We start from the raw sequence: 26,606 nt of genomic DNA on the forward strand, positions 1-26,606 counted from the left end.
GTTTTAAGGTAAATGACCAGCAATTAAGAAAACAGTGAATACATGCTAACTAGCTAGATAACCTTTACGACAACATTCTCTCCAGAATCATTTACCACAGCATTTGCTGTGTTTTCTTAATTGCTTGTCATTTACAGGCAAAAGATTAATTATAGTTAATTAATAATTTGAAGCCACTCCATTATTTGCATTATTAAATGCTCAGCCTGTACTTTCTACTGACTCATGCTATCAAGGCTTTTTCAGGGTTAAAGACCACCATTTTATTAACCATGAATTAACCAAGAAGTGACTTTTTGTGTTTAGCATCTTTTCTTATTTAAATGTGATTTAGTCTTTGGTCTGCCCTCTGAGGTGAGTGTAAGTGCTTAAAGGACAATTTGTTAGCGTTAGCATAATCAATGTAGCTCCTGTTTACTTTGTTCACAATTTACGGTAAAATGCTTGTTTCCTTTGAGCACTGATTCACGGTGGAAAAAATACAATACAGATCCACTTAAGATAGGCACCTAATCTGTGGAAAAGAGCTATGAAAGGAAGACAGGGAATGAGAAAGAAAAAAAGAAAGAGGGGAAGAGAGAGAGAAAAAGGGCAGATATAAGAAGATTTTAGCTGTCTCTAATCCTCTCTCTTGAACCCTCCCCTAAACATTTACACAAATAAACAAAAAACGATGGAAAATACTGCCACAAAATGCAATGTTCAATCAAAAAGAGGACATGCCATTGTTCATAAATAAATCATAAACCCAAAGTTTAAAGCCCTTTTTTTTCCACAGAATTGATTATTTGTTCAGGAAAACATCTAACAAAATGAAACTTCGGCTCTACTACTTTCTACTGGAGCAATCAGCAGGAAGATAAAAAGTCATGCAAAAACAAAACCCAGCTCCGACGCGAGCATGGCCTCTCCCCATGAGCCGCGTGGGTAGGGTATGATGGATGGCTAAGGGAGAGAGGGTGGACAGGAGGGGGGGGATGAGGGAGGGAGTGTCTGAGACCCATGCCAGCTACAGCCAACACAAGCAGCCATGGACACTAGGGGGAGCTAGAGAGAGTCCTCCAGGCATCATGCACTTAAAAAAACAACGTCTACACCACTTCTAAAAGACAAACGACAGATTCAGCCGCCATCACTAAAGTACCTCCCCCTCTCCCAGTGCCCCAAACACAAGACTACACACAGCCTCGGAAAAATACACCATGCAGAACATTCTGGTGATCTCAAAAGAAAAAAGGCCGATACACTCCTAAGTGCTGACGTCTCGTGTGAACAACCTAAAATCATGAGAGTCTATGAAGAGGAGAGGAAAAGAATCCGTTTCCACACACACACACACACGCACGCACACACAGTCTACATGCGTTAAAAGGTCACTAAGACGGAGAAAGAATTACACACTTCAAGCAAGAGACGACCCTCTAGGTAATTCCACAAAAGAAGAGTCAAAACAAGCAAAATGAAGAACCAACCAGCGTTATGGCACTGCCTGCGACAGTGAACAGGAATCATCATGTACATTCATGAGCTTTCAGAATCAGTGGCATATACCGCTAGTTAAAGTAAAAATAAATGATTAAAAAAAAAAAAAAAAAAAAAAAAAAAAAAGAACAGACACACTCACTCACAGCAGGTATTAAAAAAAAAAAATCAGTGCCGTGACAAGCAGAGAGCAGGAAACGGCTCAAATCGAGAAACATGATTGGCTAAAACAAACATTCTTCAGCATGCTCAAAGAAAGCAGACCGTGCAAGTAGCCATGTGCTGATAATTTCATCATTTTTATTCTATTTAAAATAGCTTAGCCTATGTTGGGCAGCTAAAAATGAAACGCAATTTCTCCCCTTAATCTGTATGCGGTCGATCATCCATGACATGTTTAGTGTCTAAAGAAGCTACAAGGATAATGTAGTGAAGTCTTACTGGAAGCTACCAGTTTGGTATTCGATATGGCTAACTAACAAAAGCTTTATGAGTACTCTCTCAAGTGGTAGCTAGCATGATAACAACTCTGATGATACAAACTACTTGAATACTAATCGCTAGCTGTCACAACACAAACTGCCTCAAAAATACAACACTGTACATACAAAGGTAGTAGATGAAAGAAAAACTTCAGTAACTGTAACCTTAAGTAACTGAACTTTGCTAACGATAAGCTTCTAATATCTGGTAGCTACATTAGCTTTACTAGCCTATGTGTAAAACTAATTAAGTTAACTTTAAATATCAAACATGTCTTGGCTAATAAAGTAATTGCACTTTGTTACTTCCCAAATCCGACTTGCTTATGTACTTTCTAATATAAGCAGTTTGACACTATTATCTACAAAGACGGGCAAATATCTATCGCAAAGCTAAAAAAAATAACAATATTAGCAGCCATATTGAAGCAAGATTCACTTTGTTTCTCGGCTCATAGTTTGGTTTCTGATTCAGGTACGATTTGTGTCACAAAGTTTCATTTTTGATGTTTCGGATGATAAAATAGTTCCAGTTTGATTGGTTTACATAAAATGGTAAATACAGATATATTCTGTTTTATATACAAATAGTATTACTAGCTAGCTAGTTTCAGTTGCCCAAAAAGTAACTAGACTAAAAAATGGTAGCTAATCTAATGTAATAATAATCTAATATAATAATAGATGGCCAACTAATTAGCTAGTTATTAGCTAGTGCATGAATTAACTAGTGCATTAACAGAGACTAGCCAATACTTAGCCATACTACTTGGCTATTATCCTTGCAGCTCAAGTGCAAAGGTAAAGATGCTAACTTTAGATACCAAACGTGTCTTGGCTGATCGACTACGTTTAGAGCAAAAGTCAAATTATACACATAATTTCTGGCTGAACTGTTTCTTTAACCATAAATAAACGTACGCAGCATCTCATTCAGCTACAGTTCTGTTTTAACAAAATTATGGGGTTTGGTGAAGCATGCATGCGATGCAGACTTCAAATTTGTCCAAATTAAAGGATGGCTATACTTAAGCTGTCTTTATCTTAGAAGCACTTTCAGTGTGTAGAATATTGTCAGTCCATTTGGGACTGTGACGCACTCACGGTGACTGATTATCAGCACATGTCTGCGTGCATGCTTCATAACGGAGATCATTCCAGCCCAGCAGCAGTGGAGACCAAACCGAGCAGGCAGGACCCAACACATTCCTAAAAACATGTCCAACTTATTCCACCATGCAGCTGTTTTCTGAAGTCAACATGCCAAAGACTCTCCAGACATGCTTCACCCATCCATCCAGACCAGAGCACATGTACACCCACACCCATACACACACATGCACACAGCTGGACTAGAGAAGCACAATCGGTCAATGGTGCCAAAGATGTGAGGATCATCGAGACAAATATAAAGCTCACCTCTATCTTCCTGCCCTCCACTATCGTCCCGTGCAGCCTCTCGCGGGCTTTCTCAGCGTCCGCGCTGTTCTCAAACGTCACGAAGCCGAAGCCCTGAGGGACGACAGTGACAGCATCAATAAGACACAACGATCAGAGAGGGACGCCGTCTTCCAGAACACTGTTCCCAAAATCCATCAACAGGAGACGACAGATGAAAAACAACTTGCATCGCACCAGAGAGATGGACTGATTATGAAGCCAGAACGGGGAGGAATGTGTAATTTATCATCTATTATAAACGTATACACTTTAAGCTGTATGTATTAACAAAGAAAAGACACAAAATATAACAGAATCTTCAATCTATCAAGTAACCTGAAATGTAAATATATAAAAATGCACATATTCAATAGTCAGGTATTATAACAGAGCTGTTGTGATTGGTCGGAAGGTGTTGATTAATGTTCACAGCTTTTTATTAATGCACTTGCTCTAATACATTACTGTTTCTATAGTAACAACTTACAAAGCGACATGTATCGTGGATGCTGTACCTAAACGGATTAAAATTCGTGTGTGATTGTTGATATGAGGAAGTTTTCTCTGAGGAGGTGTTATGTAACATTTTTGGAATGAGTCTCCAGTGTCAGTGCGGGGACGGGAGTTCGCGTTTAGTGGTTTCTCTGTAGCAGGACAAGCTATGTTTTTTTTTTGTCATATGTGCTTCGTGCGAGATACAAAAAAAAAAAAAAAAAAAAAAAAGAGAAGCTGGTGATGAAACAATGTTTATAGCTGCTATAACATAACTGATCGAAGGAACTGGTTTTGCAGACATTCCACAACATTCAGTGTAACTTTAAATGGATAAAATGGACATGTTGCTCTTTAATAAATAAAAAATATTAACTGTCTGCATATTGCAGTGGTGTAAGAGGTATTAAATATAACTTAAGATATCAGCACAACCACAGTGTTTTACTTTTTAATTTAGGTATATATTATAAATATCTAAAAGTTAATAGCCTTTATGTAATAAAATAAAAATTGTATACATTTTATTTTCTACAGTCCGTCACAGACTACAGAGGTCACATGGCCGTGTGGTAGATTAAAATTTTTTGTACTTGGGCTCATAGCTTATTTTTCATTGACAAGGCTGACATTTCATTCTTTCGCCTTATAGGTTATTCTTCAAAATATTTGAGGCATGTTTGTAAAGTCACTGACAACTTAAAGTATTCAGATTTAAGTATTTAAAATCCCAGTAAAAGTCTCACACTGTCTATAAAATTACTATACACCAGTAAATATCATTGTTAGTGCCTTGAAATGTAAGTATCAGTTAGACCTGACTATTAAGAGCGATCCGAGGATTTCACGTGCAGTCTTATTGCCAGCACACCAGCTTATTAATGCGTCAGATATTCCTGTATAACAGAGCACTTAAACAGCCATTAACACAAGCTAATCTTTAAAACACTCTGTCTCTATCTCTCTCTCTCCGGCAGTTTGTCCATCAGAAGGTTGTGCCGCACTTTGTTTCAGGATCCCTCACGCACCCACGCGGAGTAAAGTCCGATACGCAGACTTGCTCTCCACTCTCCGTAATTTGGCTCCATCAGCAGAGGTTTTGTACAACAAAACCTGGACGACTGCTCCATTTAGCTAGAGGAATTCTTCCGTAAGAGACGGTCGATACATCTCATTCCGCTTCCTCACGCACAGTTGAACTAATCTAATGAAGCGATTTCTCCTGCCTGTGTGCAGTAAGACAGCGCTGAAGCAGAAGTTACTGTAATCGGATATATATTACATTACCGATGACTAGCACTGATAATAGATTATGGTGTGTAAAAGATAACGCTCAATACGGTAAATAGCTCTGATAGCAGATACAAAGCAGAGTGCTATTTGAGCTAATATCGAAAGCCTTCTTTGCGTGTTATTTTGCTTAACCCCCCCCTTTTTGTCTTTCAAATGTTTTGCTTTGTTATAACGGAATGATATGGAAATATCAAACTTGAAATTATTTTTCAGTCAATCTGAGCTCCATGCATGTCAATACACTACTGTAATTCGATTGCATCCCGCTTGTTACATTTACTTAAAATATATCCATGGACTGCAGCCTATAAATAATAACATGCATAATTAAATAAACTGTAGCATGATTCAAATTATTATAAATTGCAACTAGGGGCAGGCGATATGACAAAAATATTGTATCATAATTCTCAAAGGCATTTCTAAGATACGTGATATGTATCACAATATTGCTCACAAACCACCAGAAATACAGCAGCACTGCATTTTAAAAATATTACAGGATTTATTTAATGTCTACAAAATAGATTTTTATTAAAATTAAAAAAAACTGCTAATATCAAAAAATTTATAATATATTATATATTACGGATTTCTTTTTTAAAAATAATATTTATTTATTCATTTATTTATTTATTTTTAACTCAGAAATAACAGCAGCTTCTAGTCAGTTTGTTTGTAGTATCAGGATATCCAGGATATTTCCACAGAAAACGTGCTGTGACACGGATATTAATAATCGTCATATCACCCAGCCCTAAGCAGCATATTTTCATACACAAAAAAGTGACACCAAAGTGGCCTGGCCTAAATTGTTTTTTAATGCTTGTTACCATGGTTACAGTCAAACCTACCTACTAAAACTGATTACATTTTTGACCACTTGGAATTAGATGCGTCCCAATATAGAGACCTGGGAATTATGAGATTCTAGCTGAAATTTTGAAAAAATATTATAAAGATGGAGCTGAACATATTTAAGAAACCTTCCCAAACATTTCGCTGAAAATATATTTAAAAAAAATTAAAAACAGACATTTTGTTTATATATATATATATATATATATATATATATATATATATATATATATATATATATATATATATATATATATATGTGTGTGTGTGTATTTTTTCCCTCTATTTTTTTTAAGATCATATCACACTAATATTTTAAGCCTAAAAGATTAGGCAGTAATCATCATGTCACATGGCTGCTGACAAAAAAGGAAAGCAAAACTATACTGAGCCTGTTTGGTAAAAGGTCTGTGAGTGTGTGCGTGTGTGTGTCTGTGTTTTAGACAGAGAGAGTGGGAGTTTGGGTTCAGTTTCAGAGGTAGTCGTGCATGGCCTGCGCATGACGTAAAAGAGTGAGCTGCAAATTTAAACTCTGTGTGGTGTTTTTACATAACGAGCTCAGGCGGTGTAAAATAATCACTGCGTGGGTCTCGTACCTTAGAGCCTCTCTCATTGAAAATGATCTCCACATCCAGGATCTTCCCGAATTGCTGTGAGGGAGAAAGAAATGCAGAGAGATCAGAATCTGTGCCTCAGTGAATGGCAGACTGATACGTGGTCTGAGGTCAACTGCTAAGCAACAGCAGTCTCGCTCAATTACATACAGCATGAATAGAGTATTACAGATTCTTCATGCTGCAGGAGCATGGGTTTAACAGCTGTTTTTCACTAAAAACTAGCTTTTGTTATATGCCTTACTTTTACTGGCATGTTATTTTTATGTTAATTTTATTACTTTATCTTTTAGCTTTTTTCATACACCTTTTTGTTATTTATTTACAGTTGTATTACTTCTATGTGTTTTAAAATATTTCAATTTTTATTATGTATTTACGCCTTTTTTCTTACTTTAATATTGCTTTAAAATATTTTAAATGATTCTATTTTGCACACGTTTATTACTTTTTAATCTTAATTTTTGAATGTTTATTCTTTTTTATTATAATTATATTTTAGATTGTTATTATTTTCTTCTTTCTGTTGCTGCTATTATTTATTGCATTATTTATTATTATTTTTGACTACCTTTAATTTCTTTATTTCAGTATTTTATTTTTTTTTTTAAATATTTTTTTTTTTATTAATTCTATTCAGGACTACTCAGCAGAAGGGGGCAGTGTTGTTCAGGGCTCACTGCATTAACCCCTCTCTTTGTCCTTTCAATTTCTGCTTACTGCGCCAGAAACGTCCTATGCACCCTGAAACAAAAGCCGTGTTAGGTAAACCTTTTTTTCCATCGACACAGTCATGGTGATGTTTCGAACCTTTTTAGGAAATGACTCACATTTCCACTGGTTTGAAAGCCAAAGCATTACGTAATTGTTGTGGGAGTTGCCCATAACGCAAGCTGCAAAAATTATAACAACACAGAATGATTTTAAGTATTATTTCTGCATTTAGGAACGTATTTTACTATGCAATGTCAAATCCTTCAGCACAGAGAATGTTCTGATATATAAGCAAAGAGGTCTAAAACAGATGCGTCGTCTACAGACCACTGACTGATCACTGGGATATTAATTTTGCTCATTTATCAACAATAATTCTTACACCTGCACTGTTTATGCCTCTCTGAACAGCGGTTCAAACTGTTGTCACTGAGCCACAAAGCTCCTTCTCCTGCTCTCGGTTCATTACCAAATTGTTTTGGTGGAAATACCGACTGGAAAAGCGCAGAACGCTTCAACATTAGACACAAGCATTTCATCTGTGGTAAAAAGCTATGATGGAGAGAAGGGAGGAAGATCGTACCCCAAACATCTGGCGCAGGTCGGGGTCTCGGAAGCGGAATGGGATGTTGGAGACGTGGAGACGTTTCGGGGTCACTTTCCCGTCTGCGGAGTCTTCGGTCCCAGACACTCCTGAACCGCTGCCGGACACACACTGGCCCTCGGTCTGGGGGGAGCCGTCTGATAACTGCTGGAGGAAAGAGAGAGAGAGGGGAAAAAAAACATTGTGTTATCTTAACACATCAAAATGGACACTTGCATTAGCAATATCATTAACATTCCTGTATTGTGGGATATTGTCTGTCCCATTCGATAAATGCATCAAAAGAAAGTTTAACGTAGTATTACTATCCCATAATTCTGTTCACCCAACCAGAGCAAACATTACCGATGAGAAAAAAAAAATCAATTCTTACATTCACATCATGTTACTCTCTTGAAATATTCTGCATTAATGCATAAAATGAATTGGCCTGAATTACAGAATGTCCACAGGTGAAAAACGAGACATTTTAATGGATGAAAATAATAGTACTGTGCTTTCAAAGCAGAAAATAGTTACACGTGAAGGAAAAAAAAAGGAGGTTGAATGAATTAAAAATCAAGAAGAATTGTTCCATAATTGCATCTCGGCAGCCTGAATTGAAAAGCTGGGACATTCCCACATTAAGTTCACATTAAGGTCACAGGACTCTTTCAACACTAAATCATGAGCCTGCAAGTTAAAGAAAACATGATGGAGAGCGCTGTAGCAGGAAAATAATCACTAGTGTGTGTGATGTGTCTAGACACGAAGCCGAGTTACCGTTGCCATCTCAAAGTTGATTATTTTCCAATAACAGAACATGCCAAAGTGTATAATTACTCTTATACCACAGAAATTAGATCATTAATCATTAAGAAACAACCTGTCATACTTTTCATCCATTTATAGTCACGTTAAATGTTGTGGAAGGCTCACTAAGCAAGTTAGTTCCTTTAGTCGCTTATGTTAGAGCAGCTATAAGCACAATATTCCCTCACCAGCTTTTCTTGTCATGTTAGCAAGAAAGCAGAACTCACAAACTGCTCTTTCCTGAAGACATTCCTTTGGCTAAAAAACATACAAAGTGCTGACACTGGAGACTCCTTCCATAAATGTTAAATGTCTCCTTACAGAAAATGTCACCATATCAACATTTAAATGTTTTTCGTTAAACACCAACATGCGTTTACAACGCTCTGGAACTGGAGACTCCTTCCAAAACAAGCGTTAAGAGGACCCTGTGAATTAGCTGTTACTATAGAAACAATAATGCATTACAGTGAGCATTAATATGAACCTTGTAGTCAGTACTATCGTCAGAGTTGCTATTATAGAACAATAACTGACCAATCAGAATTGAGAATTCAACAACACCGTGGTATAAACTGCAAAAAAAAAAATAAATAAAAATAAAAAATAAATCTAAAAGCAATTAAGCAATTATGATGATATATAACCATATTACTGGCACATTCATCCAGTTCTTTTCTTTGATTATATTGTCCTGTACTTATGCACCATACTGTGTGTGTGCTACAATAATGCAATTCCTCTTGCAGGATCAATAAAATAAGCATCAATCTGTCGCTGAAACAATGCAACTGCCCTTACGAGAGCAATAAAACTAGCTAGCAAGCATGTGTGCATTAGAAATAGCAATAGAGCAACAACAGTTTTATCAATATTAATATTTTTCTGTTATGAGATTAAGTAAGGCAAGTTAGCTGTATTAAAATAAGAATGCTTATTGGGCGGTATGCTAAAACGGCGACTTCTTTGTCTACTGAGACTGATGTTCTCCAACAGGTGTAAAAAGGCCAATCAACCACCCCCCATCCCCATCCTACCCCCCCAACTGGGCCACTTGTGAAGGGGCAGCTATCCAAACAGCCCCCTACTTCACCATATGCTCCGAGCTCACATGATAACACTCACTTGTGTGTTGAGAGTGTTGGGGGCAGATGGGGGGTTAGTGATCCCTGCCGGCGCCTCCACTTGCCCCTGGCCCCCTGCGGGGTAAATACCGCTGCCTCCAAAGTCCAGCGGCAAGCCGTTCTGGGGCGGTGGAGGGGGAGGAGGGGGGAAGGACGAGTACGGTGGGGGGACGAGGCCTTCCTGAGCCCCCATCGCGTCCTGAGAACCCTAACAGAGAGAAAGAGAGAAGGAAAGAAAAACAAGAGAGATCATGTGGGGTTAATTGACTGGCTGGCTGGACTCCACTCCACAGAATAGTGTAAAGCAGGGGGAGGGGGGAAGGAAATGGAAGAGACAACCGAGAACTGATAGAAGAGTGCGACAGATCAAAAGCATGGAAAGTGATGTGTGTGTGAGAGACAGAATGCACTCAAGCAATCGCTTAATGATTGCAGAAAAGCTTCTGGTGGAGGAAGTGTCTGAGCCAAAGCTTTTGCGTTTCTTCCCCTCCCACCCTCACGTGTCACTCCATCGCCATGCGTTTAGCACTCTCATCTCACCCCCGCCACTTTAACCACACTTCCATATGAATATCAAATTAAATTTAAGAAACCAAAAGGATCACGGATCTCATCAGCTCTATCAAGGCACAAACACACATTAACTCCCGGATTGTACATCGTGTGCGATATTGATTTTTGCCCTGCTCATATTTTACCATTTAAATTTACCATTTAAATTGTGATGACCGGTTTAATCTTCCAGAAACTCCAGCCTACGAGCACTTCCCACATTTCAGGTTTAAGGAGAGTAGGGGAGGGTACAATAATATTATCAGCTCTGAAGTCAGGAACTGCTTGCTGGCAGAGGCAACTACAAAAACTGTGACATTCTCACTATTGTTCCACTGCATGAAGTGTTTGAACAAGTCTGAGTGCTGACCGGCGCAGGAGAGCAAAAAAAGAAGAAAAGCAGTGTACTTTAACATGTTCTAATTACCAGGACCATTAACATTAGTCGTAGTCATTGTGGGCCTGTTTAATCTTTTTAAGTCAAAATCTTTGTCCTTTATTCTCTTTGCTGTTTTTAGCCATTTTCTACTTTTTCAGTGGCATTCCTAATAAATATAGTTAACTGATACTAGCTATATACTTATGGTGATAGATCTCCATTTACCTTGAAAGCAAGGACTCCTTGTGAGTCTAGACAAAGCAAGTGAGATGGGAGAGGGAGGGGGCGGGGCTTCCAGGTAGTGTCAGTTATTATCGGAGCGTTCAAATCACCGGCGCAAATCATTCCATATTAATTTGTCGATTGGCTTATCTCCCATTTAATTGGGGAGAATAAGATTGGTTTTTTGGTGTTTTTTTTAGTGAAACTCGTACTAGCATACTCTGACGTTAAATAAAGGAGCTCCTGCACAAAATGCTTAAAAAGATGGGCAGGTCTAGTAATATAATATAATCAGAGTAAACGTCACTGGATATTGTGGAAATGTAATATAGTGTAGAGACGATGATATTCTTATATCGCACAAGCCTAATTATGTGTGTTTATGTTTGTCCAGTTTGAACAGTGGCCATGAAAAGCACATGTGCGCTTAGACTCGTTCTTTAAAATGTTAGCTAGGTGATTTAAATAAAGTGCATTCGCTAGCTACATTAGCTAGCTTGGATCGAGTGGAGCTGCAGTTGTTTCGCTTCGAAAAAGCACTTCTGCACAGCTGTAAATAAAACATCTTGTTGTTTTCATTGTGCTTAAATCCCTTGTTGTCAAATACCGAGAGTTGCTGATCATCAAGAGCAACATACTTACGTCACATAGTGTCACCTCGTATCAGATTTTGTATCTGCGCATTTTTTATGAGTACAAGTACGACTAAATGAGCACGGTATCAGACCAACGTCAATACTAGTGTGCATCCCTAATATTAAAATTTCATCTGATTCTTTTCCGTCTAAGATACAAAATAGAATTAAGCCTCAAAACTAGCAAAATGAACATGCTTTAATGAGCACAGCTGCCTCGCCTGAGGAAAATATTCGACAGTTTTGAAATGAAAGCTTTTCCCTATAAATAAGTGTCAAATTGCATTACATCACTACCACTAAACCATGCTAGAAGTTATTTTCCTCAAATTAGAGCAGTGAGCTCAGCTCTGCTTGACATTCTCACGAACCAAAGTGAGGGAGCTCAAATGTAATCAATAGAGGAAAGGATTATGGCTGCTTTCACACATGGCATACAGAATAAGGGCCTTTCCTGGGATTTAAACTCACAACCTTGTGATTGCTAGAACAGAATCTTAACCACTGTGTGTTCCTACCAATGTAACTTATCGTCATTAGAATTCTTTGCAATGGCAGAAAATTCCAACTGAAGCACTTGACACACTAAATCTGCTAACATGTTGTTCAAATATGTTTAATGGACACTCTAAATATCAAAATTTTCCTCTTTGCTGAAAACGTGGCCTCTCTCTCTTTCCATTTCCTTTCACTCCATCATCATCTCTCCATCTTGCCCCAGACCTCTGTAGTGACAAGAGGATTTTCAGGCATCTTTTAAATATTCATGAGGAGCTCATGCATAATTAAGAGCAAATGGCCTCAACACATACTCTTCCACATGACGCTGAGAAGGAAAAGCCAGCAGTGCAACGAGTGCACACAGGCCGAACACACAACACCTGGCACTATCCCCTCACACACACACACACACACACACACACACTGACATACAACACCTGCAGCTAGACAAGTGTGCCACCAAGCACAGAGCGACTTTATTCATAATGAACACACCGGCACGCGCAAAGACTTCGGGTCGAACGCAGCACAGGAAAAACAGCCGTGATCATTAGATAATGTGTCAAACATTAATTATAATAAAAACAGTTTGCAAAACAATTCGCACCAAAATTATAGGGAATATAGGAAATATTTTCCAATAGATTTATTATCCAACAGCATGTCTCAAAATGTTTTACTGAACTTATACCACAGCAATTTGCCAACAATTACAATTCATTAATTAAACACTGTCACGTTATACTTTTTATCCATTTATAGTTACATTTAATGTAATCAAATGGCTGCGAAACAAGATGCTTACATTATAGCAGCTATAAAAAGCTATAAACAAACATTGTTCCCTCACCAGCCTCTCTTTTTTCTCTATTGAAGTTAACCTGCATTTTTATTATGCTGCATTCAATTAAAAAGGTTGCAAGTCATAATTTCCGACCTCTGACTAGAAAAAAAATAACGAAAATGCTTCCGAGTTCAGCAAGTGCCATCAAATCAACATGGCCGTTCACAGCATCAACAGTAAACAAAGCAGCACTTCTTAGCTTTTAAATTTACATCAATCAACAAATACTGACATATTCGCTTACGGAATCTATAACACTGAATACACAGTTCGCTGTTTTGTAGATATAGATATACATCACTCATCACAGTTAGTTGGCTAGCTCGTTCCTAACAAATAAACATCGACACGTCCTTGTTTTTTCCCTCCACTTTGCAGCTTGAATGCCCAGAGAGCTCCGACTTCCCACTCCTGGGGTATATCAAAATGCAGCATTATTGTCATGTTACTCAGAAACCACAAAGTCGTCCATCCTGAAGACTTTCCTGTGTCAGAAAACTTAAGGTTTCTCACTGCATTTGAAACTAGAGACTCATTCCAAAAATGTAAAATAAACATCTCACAGAAAAACGATAACACATTAATATACACCTTGCAGTCAGGAACAACAGTCAGATCTGCTCTTAGAGAAAATGAATCAACGCTTTCTGACCAATCAGAATCGAGAATTCAACTACTACGCGTACAAGGCTTGTGCTGACGTTAAATTTCCACCTGATAATTCATAGTGTCACAAACTGTATGTAATAAACATTACATTTGCTACAATCAACTAAAAAGGAATTAATGTTGCCATTTTTCCAAACTTTCATGCATCTCTTATTCAGTGTATCATCTGAGGAGACGTCCTGTAATGCTTCACATACTGTGCTGAACATCAAAACATGGTTTTCTAGCGAATTTCTGCACATGCTCTGCACATACCTGCCTGCTATAATGAAAAATCACATATTATGATGTTTGGTGATGTGTGTCTGAATAATCATCTCCTGTAAAAGGGGCTTGCAACAGCTGTACACACTCATGCAGCGTGTCCAAGCGTATGACTCAGAGAGAGAGAGAGGGAGGGAGAGAGAGAGCGAGAGATGGAGAGATGGAGAATACATGAGAGAAGAGAGAGAGATGGGGAATAATGTGATTGGTAACCTTCAGGCCAATAAAACACTGCTGACAAAAAAAAAAACACTTAAGAGACAAGATGAGAGAAAAGTTCTAGAGAAGAAAGATAGAAGAAAGAGATGAAGAGAGGAAGATGAACAGAGATTCAAAGTACAAGACGTAAAACAGGAGAGAGATAAAGTACAGAGAGAAAGAGGGAAAAAAATGATGAAAGGGCTAGGAGATTTAAAAAGAGCGAGATTGTAAGGGAAAAACAGGAGCGAGAGAAAGAGAGAACAAGGGAAAATGAAGTGAGGTGACAAAGAAAAAAGAGAAGGTAGAGAAAGAGGAGATGGACAGAGAATAGTGAGAAGCCGAAAAAAAAGAAAATGTATGACAGGATTTGTGATTGCACAATGAAAATAAAATGCAACCGGGGGAAAAAATATAAGGAGAAAAAGGAAGAGAGGGCACAGAGAAAAGATTAAGAAGAGAGGAATAGGAATAGAGATAAAGAGAGAAAGAAGAGAGAAAGAGAGATGGGGAAAGGAAAATCTGTGCTGTCAAGTGCACATTCTTTCTGGATGGTGAAACAAGCATCACTTCCCTACATGGCAGCGCTGTGTGGACAGAGAAAAAGAAAGAGACAGAGAGAGAGAGAGAGAGAGAGAGAGAGAGAGAGAGAGAGAGAGAGAGAATGAGGGAGGCCTGGAGAAGTGAGAGAGCGAGGGAGCGAGAAGGGAGAGAAAAGACAGAGCCTGGTAATAATAGCACTGCTATCTGCTCTGCCTGCGCTGGTATGAACGGGTGATTTATCACCTGCTGTCACACTGCAGCAAACACACAACTCGCCTGTGTGTGTGTGTGTGTGTGTGTGTGTGTGATAGAGAGAGAACTCAGCACTGTACACTCTCTCAAACACACACAGTTTATGACATTATCACAATATTCTAAAAGTAATTTTTCATAAAACGTGCAAAATAAAATTTTATTTTTCAACCAATCACAGAACAAATAATAGCTGTTGTAACAATAATAATAATAATAATAATAATAATAATAATAATAATAAAAACAGCAACAGAATGAATGAAGAAAGAAGAGAGAAAAAGAAAAAATATGAGTGTGTCAGATTTTTTAATCTTGTAATACTATGCAAGTCAGGTTGCTTTAAAAATACTAATTAAATTTAAAAAAAAAAAACAGAATAATTTATTGTTCTGAGTAACATTAGATTTTGCTTTTCTAAATAATCATAAAAAAGGAGCTAATACAATATAAATACTAATAGATTGCATTATATTACATTACTGAATGTTATAATAAAATCTAAAAATACTAATAAATAAAATGACATTATTAAATATTTATATTATAGTTTAAATAATACAGTTTTTAGATAATACCTCTAATAATTACTATTTAAAGAAATAAATTATTAAATGAATGAATAAATGTCACCTAACGGTTGTGTTTCCGATGCTAGTCATGACAGTGGAGCAAATCCTGCAAATCAGATGCCAACTACAACCACGACGACAAAATCCAATATAAACATCCAGCTCCACGTAGCCTGGACTGATAATATTTTTGATTTATTGTGTCCAGGATAATGATGGTGATACTGTGTGTGATATATTGCATACATCAATCATGGGTACACGGCTGCGCATGCAGACGCTCGGACAGTGACTCGCTCATTTTTATAGTGCTAGCGTCTAATTCCGGCTTTCATTTCCTCCGTTACAGGAAGCCGTCTGATCTCGGGGTCAGGTGTGACGGTATTAACGACTGGCATGGTGTCGGAGAGCGTTGGGAGTGCAGAGCGCCGTCAGACGCCGCAATAAAGATGGAAAGGGACGCCAGCAGACGGGAAAATGAACTGTGCAAATGCGATTTGTGCAGGAAACTCAATTGTGTTTATTGCAAGATGCTTGGGGAGGGTGCAATGAGAAAGCAGCCTCTTAACACAGTTAACATGTCTGTGTGTGTGTGTGTGTGTGTGTGTGTGTGTGTGTGTGTGGCGTGACCATGCCGTGCTCTCTGGCTGTGTAAGTGTACGTGTGCGGTGGAGCGAAAGAAGTGAAAGAGCGCTGGTTATTTACAGGTCAGTTAGCGAGCGACTGTCATATCGCCATCATAAAAAAAAAACTGCACGGCATTGTGGGACGCCCTGTGAGTGATGTAGCTCTTTGCTAACATGACAGCTGCACTGATTGCCTTCCTCACCCGTAAATGCTAAACACTCTCTAAGGCCAATTTGGAGCTAATAATATCACAAATGCAGAGGTTTGACATAGCAAAAGAAAAGTCTGGTTGTCAGCTTTAACAATTACATTTGAAAGACTTAGCATTTTTATTCGTTTTCATTTTAATTAGCTTAGAATTTTACACTGCTAGATGCTGCTAACATTAGCAGATAAACCAGCCAGAGAAAATCCAGAGGAGACCAAATCTAATTTGTCATAAGATAACGTTTCAGAATTATTTTGATCCACGCGCTTACAATAGCGTTTTGTTTTCACCAATTATCATCTGGTTTCAACATTACCTAGGCACCACGGAATCCACGTCTGGAATATTACTGAAAAAAACATCAGCAGAAGCGCTACACTATCTGCTAACTCAGAGATAAAAGAAGTTACCACTCCAGAGTTGATTACTTTCCGATAATGCCACAAAGTGCTCCTGAAGTGTGTTACTCCTTTAAGACCACAGAAATTTGTTAACTCTAATAACATTTGAATTTATTAAAAAACATGCCATTGTTTTTTTCCATTTATAGTCGTAGAAGATAGTTAGCTGTTATTGCTTACGTTACAGCAGCTATAAACCGTCGCTCCATTACTTTGTTTTGAAGTTAATGCAACAAAAACAAAAAAAACGCAGCTTGTCATTTTACCGCAAAAACACAATATGCAATTTCCACCTTAACGTTATAGCTTTACCTTCTACTGTTACAAAGCTCTAACACTGGAGACTCCTTCTTTAAATGTTAAACGGCTCCTCACAGACAACTATATCGACAATTACATACGTTTTTTTTTAAATCAGTTTATTTTACCATAAAAATGACTATGTATTAGAACTATTGCATTAATATATAACCCTGTGATTCATCTTATAGCTGCACTACTGTTAGAGCTGTACTGTTATAGTAAATTAATCATCAGCTTCTGACCAATCAGAAATGAGTATTCTGAAAACTCACGGCATACATCACGTGTTACACATCTGCATCATTTTCTTAAATTGCTTAAATACGCAAAGTCTGAATAAACTGAAATCTGGTGCACTACATCATCCTGCTGATCTGTTGGTCTTCCTGGCTACATAATCACTGGGTTACTAAAAAAAAAAAAAAAAACATGGCTGTCTTCAGCCAATCAGCTTTCGGCAGTCATTTCACACAATTAGCACTGAGCTTTCATCATGAAACTTGATGAGCATGTTCATCTACGGTCTCTTTGTGACACTTGTTCTGCGTCTCTTGGCAAGAACTGGCCTCTGGGGGAGGTAGTTTTGAAGAGTGCTTGGGCCCCGGAGATCGCTGCTTGTGTTTGTTTTTTAAACTCTCTTCTAACAAATGCTTAGCCCAAAAGTGTTTTATTAACTATGCATGCTCACTAATTTGGGTACATCACAATGACTTCACAATTCTAGTACCTACAAAGTGCACTAGATCGCTAACAGAACAACCTTTGAAAAGTCACCTACTCATACGTAGGACACACTTTTTTTTTTTTTTTTTTTTTTTTAATTTAAAAATGATATAAAATCCTGACCTCACTAATATACTTCTTTATACAGTCACAGTGAAACCATCCAGCTGAGTGGATTGTTAAGTGTTAAGATGAAGATGTAATCGGAACAGTTCCGAGGTGCGGAAACACCTCGCTGTGTCCGGTGAGTGCGGCGTTAATCGCCCTGAAATGCCCTGCTCTTCTTCCTCATCCTCGCTCCTTCTTTCACGCTCTGGAAAAGCCCAGATGGGACCTCTGGTGTGCGACCTGCTGTCTCGACGGTCTGTCAAACTGTGCAGCCGGGTGATTGGCTAGCGGCTATTCAGCGCCTGTCCTTATAGGGTCTGAATCTTTCTGCAGATTCTGACCAATCACGTCATGAATCTACATGCTTCTGCCGTAAATCCGCAAATCACTGCTGAGATTTCTTGGATGTTGGCCATGCGCTTAAAAGTGGAGGTGCAGATGTGAGTAGGTGTTTGTGCATAAACACAGACGTGCACATGCGCACACATACACACACACACACACACACACACACACACACACACACACACGCTCTGTTTGCAGTGTGCTGCATGTTTGCATAAGTCCTGACACACTCTGCCTTCTGCACACTGCAGCTGACCGAGAAACGAGTTGATCTAGTTTGGGCCGAGTCAAGAGCCTGACTTCATGACTGATGCACAGGAGAGGACTTTTTTTTTGTTTGTTTTTTTTTTTTTTTAAGAACCTCACACTACCTTGCAATTGTAGTCAATTAAAACTGCAACAACAAGTCATAAATAACACCTATAAACTCATAAGGATGATATCAGGAAGCTAGAACTGACCCAAAAACAAGAACGAAAGCAGTGGGTTTGAGAATGACACGCTTCCAAAAAGAAAATTAACCCAAAAGATTATCTATTAAGATGATTTCATGTGACTTGACTTACTAAAACTAAGACAATCTCCAGCCCAAAATGCTTGTCTTTTGTTTTTTTTTGCTATTTTGGTTCCACAGAAATAATAATTTTTAATCAGGAAAAATGCTGCGTTCACTGCCCAAAAAGCTGTTTTTCCTCCTTTAAAGTCTCTCCCCATTACAGATCAAGTAACTATTAAGAGAACAGCCAGTGCTTTACAGAAACAGCCTCTAATCCTAAACCTTAATCCTGCTCTGAATTCTGACATGATGAGCTAATGTGCAGTCATTTCCTGTTATTATGTAATGCCTGTCTGTATTGAGATGGAGAAGAACCTGGAAGAATCACACTGTCATATCGTCTTATACATCGCCAGCCATTACGATCAGCTGTCTCTATACAGAGAGGACAGCGACGAGGCTGGGAACAGCCACAAACTAAAGGATTGAAGCACGAGTGCAAACTTGATGCTTATTTAAAACACAGAGAGATACACTGGGATGCGACAACAGATCACTGGAAAGCCCCACATGAATATTATTTACATATCGGCTTGTCTACTTTAAACACATTACCACATGTATCGTCATGAGGCATGCTTACTCGCAAGTGCTATGGTGGTCAAATTTCTGAATTAAACACCACAGAAAATTTGTTTTGAATACATTTGAATAATATTGAGATTTTATACTGCCACTAAGAGTGTTGAAATTTTCACAGAAGGATACACAGCATTTTAAAAAACACAAAAGGACGCAAATCCCCTAATTGTACTTCGTTTCTTATTTTTGAGACTGACTTTCTCATAAATTCTATTTCACTGTCAGTATTAATCACGTTGTTGTTATAAGCTGGAAGAGAGCGGAGGTGAGGAAAGGTGGTACGCGGGGAAAAATAAATATTAGTTGACAGATGTTTGGATTATTTCTAGTCAGCAATGCCGCCTGATAGCCATCATCATAAAGCTAGGGACATGCTAAGAATGGCAGGAGAAGTAATATGTCTACAGTGCAGCCGAAGGTTTTAGAGTGAAGTCTGCATCACCTGTGCTGAGAAATGGAGGCTGCTGTAGTATGATTTAGATATTGTTGATCGTATACAAAATGGAATCCAAAAAATGGCACCTTCATAATCAAGGAAAATCATAAGGAGTCATTATTTTATCATAAACTGTATCACGTTCCCCGAATTTAAACGCCTGATCTCCTGTTAGAGTAAACGCTTTACCAATATTTTTCTGTTTACTCATTTTACTATTTTCATAAAAATATATACTGCCCATTTCAAATCACTTTTACACATGAATTCTTTTAAGCTTCAGTGTGAGTCTGAACCCAGACCTGATTCCAATTCACTTTAAATGCACACTACATAATATATGATAGTAAAAAACATAATAGCATGAACCTACATAAGGCAAAAAAAAAAACAAAAAAAAAAACAAAAAAAACCCACACACAACACTTTTAAGATTCAGGCTCGGGAAAAAAAAGCTTGCTGAAAATTGTTACACATAATATCACTTAGAGGACACATTTTATCTGTTGTTTTCTATTCGTATAATAATTGGCACATAAATTGAAAAATTCAAAAGTAGGGCTTGTGAATGGGGCGTCAGAAAAACAGAGAAATTGCTCTCTGGGTGGGAGGGACGGCATTCTTTCTCTCTCTCCCTTGTCAATCACAGTGACACTAGCCAATCGTCAGTGTTCGTGAGCTCAGAAGAGGGCGAATAGCGCTTTCCTACGAATGTGTTATGCTGTGTTTTTTGAGCAGAAGCTTGGAAAAAAAATGTAGTTGGCCGGCTTCATGTGTCTCAGAGGAAGCACGTGTTAAGCCTTCAGCTTTCGGTTTGTAGCTATCGTGTGATAGAGAGAGCTGACTGATGGGTGGAAATTGGGGGAAAAAATTACAGAAAAAAGGTGAAAGTAAAATGTGAAAGTAAAATATGCCAGAAACGACCTGTATTTATTTAGATGCAACATAAGGGACATTTGGCTAAGAAAGGTTTGGAATGAAGTAAAACATGGACTCTTAAACATTCCAATATGGATGTGTGTTTAAATGTGTAAATACTTTTAATAATTTACGTAAATACTTGGAAAACCTGAAATTTGCTTCTAAGTGGTCAGGGTGTGTGCTGGTTGTAATGGCACCAGGCGAGCTTCACACCCTGTTTCACGCGTCCTGTATCAGGAGTGTCTTCTGTTAAGATTTTAACCACATACATTAACACTGTAGTCAAATACATCTCCGGTCAGACAGGATAGCTGAAAATATCAGTGTGTTTGCTTGCAAATCAGCTCATTACAGCATCATTTTGAACTTCGAGTGTTGCTGGTTTATGAAGAAGTTGGCTGCCACATTCAAAAACATGATTCGTAGTAGTGTTTTGGGGGGGAACAAATTACTAGGCCAGGAGCAAACTTCATGTTTTGGGGTGAATTTTTTATTATTATTTTTTTTTTTAATTCATAGTTAAATAGTGGACAACAACCAGAGAAAGTAAATAAACATTCTTCGGTGTGTATATTTAAAAATAATGAGCTACTCGATTCTGAATCCCACTGCAGCTACCACACCGACGTGTGATCTAGTTAATATAAAATGATTTTGACTAGTTGCTAATTATCACAGATGATTTTTTTTAAGAATTAGGAATACGCATTTAAAACGCTGATGAAACCAAAAGTTTCATAAAGTGCAATGCAAAAAGCCGTCATTACAACTCTTCTGCTATGAGTAGCAGTCACCTCACACTTACATATACTGACAAAGACATGGAACGAAAACTCATTTTACTTGCGACGAGAGGATGCAAAGCCACAGCTCATAGCTGAAATGTTCGCCAACGACTTGCTGACTTTTCGCGCTACATCAAAAACATTCTGCAGCCATTGGCTCTTTCAAGTGATTAAATTTACGGTTTGTCCACTCCTATGTTTTAAATCTCGCAACAATGTTTAAAAGCATAAACATTAAAAGCATAAACATCACTATTCATGCAGCACACGCCTCTCCTCTGTTTTGGTTGTCAAATTTGGCTTGGCGAGACATTTACACTTGCATAACGCGCAGCTAAATTGTGTCTCAGACCTTTTCCTGAAAAACTCTGAGTGATCAAACTTTAATCTCAGTGCATTTTTCTTTGCATAATCTCCATCTCAATATAACCCTGAAGTGTAAACTGGCCCTGAAAGCATCAGATGACCCGTATATGACCTGTTCTGATGGCTAATATACGGATACGTGGGTATATTATTAGATGTCATGTACAAATTTAAAGTGTGGATCCCTGTTGAGCTTTTACGTAAGCCAGACTTGTCCTTTTAAGCCTTGTGTGGTTCTCGCTTTCCAAGGAGTGAGAATTCATATGTGTGTGTGTGTCTGTATGGTTCTGTATGTGTGTGTAAAAGCCATAAATGGCAGGTAGGCGTCTCTCCCTCCCCTTAGGGCACACGCTCGGGTGGGGCTCTGCAAATATTTCAACAACCCTCCACTTCTCTCATAACGCTTTCTGCCCTGGCGCTTGAGAAGCCGTATAATCTTTCCTTTGCGCCACTGGCGCTCTGAAGCTTCCTCTCTGTGTCTCTGCGCTGCATTAATGCACTATAACTCGATAAGGGAAAAGTCTTATCCCTCCATCTTTTCGACCCAGATGGGATAAACATTTCTCTGTTCCCATCCAGGAATCTATATTTAACCTGCATTATGTCTGTCTATAGTTTTGCCTTTTGTAAAGAAGTGGTCAAATTTAAAATCAATTCCAGTGCGTTCTGGCCGTGCCCTCCCCCCAGCCTCGACTTTTAAAGCAAAACAGAGAGATAACAGCTGCTTGAGCCTGAGGGGGAGAGAACGAGGGAAGGAGGGAGGGAGGGGAAAAAAAGAGGTCAAAACTGTAAAGGGAACAGGATTCCAAGGTACGAGACAGAGATACACTGTGCATGTGCAGCCACACTGTAAACAGGGTAAAGTGCAAACCAACAAGACGGAAGACCAAACCTATATTGGAGTGTGTGTGTGTGTGTGTGTGTGTGAGACAGATAGATAGATAGATAGATAGATAGATAGATAGATAGATAGATAGACAGACTGACAGACAGGAGGCATGGTGGTGGTGGTGGAACAACTGTTTCCAGGCACCTGCCCCCTTCACTCAAAAGCCAGGGGTGAGTTATGGGGGACAGCTGGAGGGGAGGACAACAAAGCACTTTCTTTCTCTATCCTCTCCTCCCCTTCCCCCTTTTCCCTTCTTTCCTCCCTCCTTCTTCACCGTGAGCCATTTGGAGGAGTCTAGGCCTGTCTGTCAACGTGGCCCTAACGCACACTCAGACACACGCTGATGCGATGTCAGCCATTTATTCACCTTTAAGATGATGTTATGTTGCAAGCTCTTGAAAGCACTCGCGTGGATATTTTTTGCTTTTCTACTCCAAATCCGAAGCATGAATCAGAAACTTCATGTGAAACATTCCAAGTGCAGTCCAAAGCGAGGCGATTTAACATGCAATGAAACACCCGAGCTGTCAGATTTACTGCAAAACTAGCGCATGGTCTACTTACCGGCAACACGGAAGGGTAGTACAGTCCCATCATCGTATTCGGACAGGACCCGGTCACTTCTTATCCTCTCTCTCGCCGTCCTACAGTCTCCGTGTCCCACACATTCAAAATCTCCCTCGCTCTGTCCCCACCTCTCACTATTTCCGTCTAGCGCCCCCTCCCCACCTGGCTCTCCTCTGCAGCTCCAGATCGCTCTCTGTCACGCTCTCTTGCGCACTGTCGTTTGCGGCACCGCGTCCTTGCCTGCTCATCTCTCTCTCTCTCTCTTCCTGCTTGTGTCTTCCTTCTCTCCTCCCCTTGCCCAGATACCATTTGCTTGTTCACTCGCTCCCTCCCTCCCTCCCTCCCTCCTTCCCTCCCTTCCTCATCCACCTCCTCCCCCTGCCCTGTGTCACACCTGCAAACTTTTTTTCTCCCCTCTCTCTTCTCCCTCCTACCGTTCCTCCTCTCTTCATGTAGGTGAGTAAATTGGGGCTGTTTGCACCTCTGGGAGCCAGAAAAAAAAAAATAAATAAAATGGAGAGAAAGGGTGCTTCGCTCATTCTCTGAGCTCTTTGATGGCGTAGTACAATAATCCTGCCGTGTCTCTGTTGACAATATCTATGTTCCTCTCTCGCTGGCTAATGGACATCCATTCTGATGGAACTGTGAGACGCCAGTCAGCACTGTGCGATTCCCTTAATGGAAGAGCACAAAGCCACGGCGCGCTAGAAGCATATTCCGACGCCTGGATGAATTTTAGATCAGAGATTGAAACGTCGCAGCTCTAGCTGTCCGAGTGGTGCTTTTAGTCGGTTCTATATTTCTCTGTTGTTCTAATACCCGACAGCAGCCGGCTGAACCGGGCGGAAAGACCCGGCCTCAGAGTTAAACAGATGGTGATAAGTGGATAAAGACGGGGATGGAGGGATTACAGAGGGAGAGAAAAGAGGATAAACCCGGGATGATATGAGGATTAACTACAGCAACTAAACAATCTGATAATGCGCCAAAATACTACTGAAAACGCGAGTAAATGCTAGAAGTGACATATGTCACACAAGGCCAAAATATAAACATACACACACTATCAGTGTTAACAAGATATGGATTACAAGGCGAAGAAAAAAAAAATTATTTAAAAAAAATTATGCCTATATTTTAAAGAAAATATTTTACATTTAAAAATATTATATATTATGTATTTTATTAACAAATTACATAGGCATATACATGTACATAAATATGCCTAAGGCAAATATATAATGTATATCCAATTAATCTTTTCTCCTCTTTTTTTCTTAAGCTTGTGTATTTCTGATATTGCTATGCAGAACCTTAGAACACATGGGTTCCTCATCAAAGAAGGTTCCAGATAAATTTAAAGATGGACAAACAGACATTATCTGCTGCTCAATTAATATTATTATAACGATTATTAGGTGAAATCAGCATAATTTTATACTGAGGAGCAGATAATCACAAGCTTCCTGTTCATACCAATCAGTGCAAAAGTTTGTATTCCTACATGTTAGCATGTGAAAAAAGGAAAATGTACCTTATCTTTATTCCACAACCTTCAAAAATACATGCTGGTCATGCAAAAAAGGCAACAATCCAAAACGGTTATACGTCAAGACAGATCTTCAAGTAATCTAGACATCACAAAAGTACTACTCATACAATCCTGGGACACAGAATTGTTTAGAAAAGCAAAAAGTGAGCAAAAAATATATCGCGTACAATACATTCCCGCGCTGGCCACTTTAATAGGAACATGATCTAATCAGCCAATCATGTGACAGCAGCACAATGCATAAAATCAGGCAGCTACAGGTCAGGCTCAGTGACTTGGACAGGGGCGTGGTTGTTGGTGCCAGATGGGCTGGTTTGAGTATTTCAGAAATGGTTGATCTGGATTTTTACACACAACGGTCTCCTGAGTTTCCACAGAATGGTGGGGAGAAAAAATTTTTTTAAAAAACATCTGAGAGAGGTCAGGGCAGTATGGCCAGACTGGTTCGAGATGACAGGAAGTCTACGATAACTCAAATAACCACTCTTTACAACCGTGGTGAGCAGAAAAGCATCTCAGAACTCACAATACATCCTGGAGGCAACCATGCCACAGTCACAGTCACAGAGATCACATTTTTTTGTCCATTCTTATGTTTGACGTAACAATGTATCTGTACGATTTTATGAATTATGCTGCTGACACATGATCGGCTGGTTGGATAATTGCGTGAATCTGCAGGTGTACAGGTGTTCCTAATAAAGTACATAACTATAGATATCACAAAATACATCAAAGAGGGAGAAAAGGAGATACTTTCATCTACTATTAATATCTTAACACGCTATTTGGTCATTTTTGTTAGGTATGATAATGAAGGAGCATCTTTGAACCGTAACACACTAAATATCTTGAGCATAAATTACATTTCTTTGTCCATATGGAATGCAAACTTATGCACTCAACAGTATGTTCATTTGGTTACATGAAACACATAATAACTAATGCAGATATATATTTTGATACTTCATATGGCTTTAGAAGCACTGTGCACCCACACACACACACACACACACACACACACACACACACACACACACACACACACACACACACCCACACACGTACACAGCTATGATGAAAAATGAAAGAAAAGCCCATTTTAGCATTGATTTGCTTGATCATATAGTTGCAAGCACAATAAAATGTTCCCAAACTAAGTATTTTAGATATATTTATACACTGCGCTCACACACACGCACACACGCACACACACAATTACAAGACGACAGAGGCACGTCAGCATGTCAACGGTGTTCAAGCCCTGCTCTAATGAAGCTGACATTTTGCATGCTATTGCAAGTTAGAACAAGCGCTTCGAGAATGTTATAAAAGCCAGGGCTGCCGTCAACCAATAACCTTCCAGCTGCTATTTTATACTCTTAGAAACTGAAAAGCGTGTAATTTCATCAATCACAACACTTCTGTACTGGAGCGGCTCTGCCTCTAAACATGCTGCAGCACTTTCAGACAAGTGATGATTTATAGACTCGGCGATATGAAAAAAAAAAAAAGAAAAAAAAAAAAAAACAAGTTTGTGTCAGTGCAGCAGACTTACTGGAAGAGTTATCTGTGCTGTGTTATCTGCGTTCATTTCTTCTTCTTTAGAATGAGCTTTTACAAAAAATTTATAGCTGTGAGAAATTGCACAACACCACGGTTAGGAGACTGTATGAGTCTGGATTGCCTAACACAAACAGCTGGATCTGTC

General features: G+C 38.9%; 1 protein-coding gene across 11 annotated transcripts in view; it reads right to left on the reverse strand.

Moving 5' to 3' along the window:
- Positions 1 to 26,606, reverse strand: part of rbfox2 (RNA binding fox-1 homolog 2) — a 62,486-nt gene that overhangs the window by 18,135 nt on the left and 17,745 nt on the right. For 7 of the 11 annotated variants that reach the window (XR_003403834.3, XR_004579492.2, XM_026933256.3 and 4 more), the window contains exons 3-6: positions 9,897 to 10,103; positions 7,959 to 8,126; positions 6,644 to 6,697; positions 3,384 to 3,476 (exon numbers count right to left, since the gene is read on the reverse strand). Coding sequence is in view for 9 of the 11 variants with exons in the window: in XM_026933256.3 (XP_026789057.1) it covers positions 3,384 to 3,476; positions 6,644 to 6,697; positions 7,959 to 8,126; positions 9,897 to 10,103 (522 nt within the window). In the remaining 2 variants the exon portion in view is untranslated. Of the gene's footprint in view, positions 1 to 3,383; positions 3,477 to 6,643; positions 6,698 to 7,958; positions 8,127 to 9,896; positions 10,104 to 23,340; positions 23,652 to 26,606 lie in introns of those variants that run through there. The other 4 variants (XM_026933258.3, XM_026933262.3, XM_026933265.3 and 1 more) reach the window with 3 other exon arrangements.

The sequence above is a fragment of the Pangasianodon hypophthalmus genome, chromosome 2, assembly GCF_027358585.1.
Source record: "Pangasianodon hypophthalmus isolate fPanHyp1 chromosome 2, fPanHyp1.pri, whole genome shotgun sequence".
NCBI lineage: Eukaryota > Metazoa > Chordata > Actinopteri > Siluriformes > Pangasiidae > Pangasianodon > Pangasianodon hypophthalmus.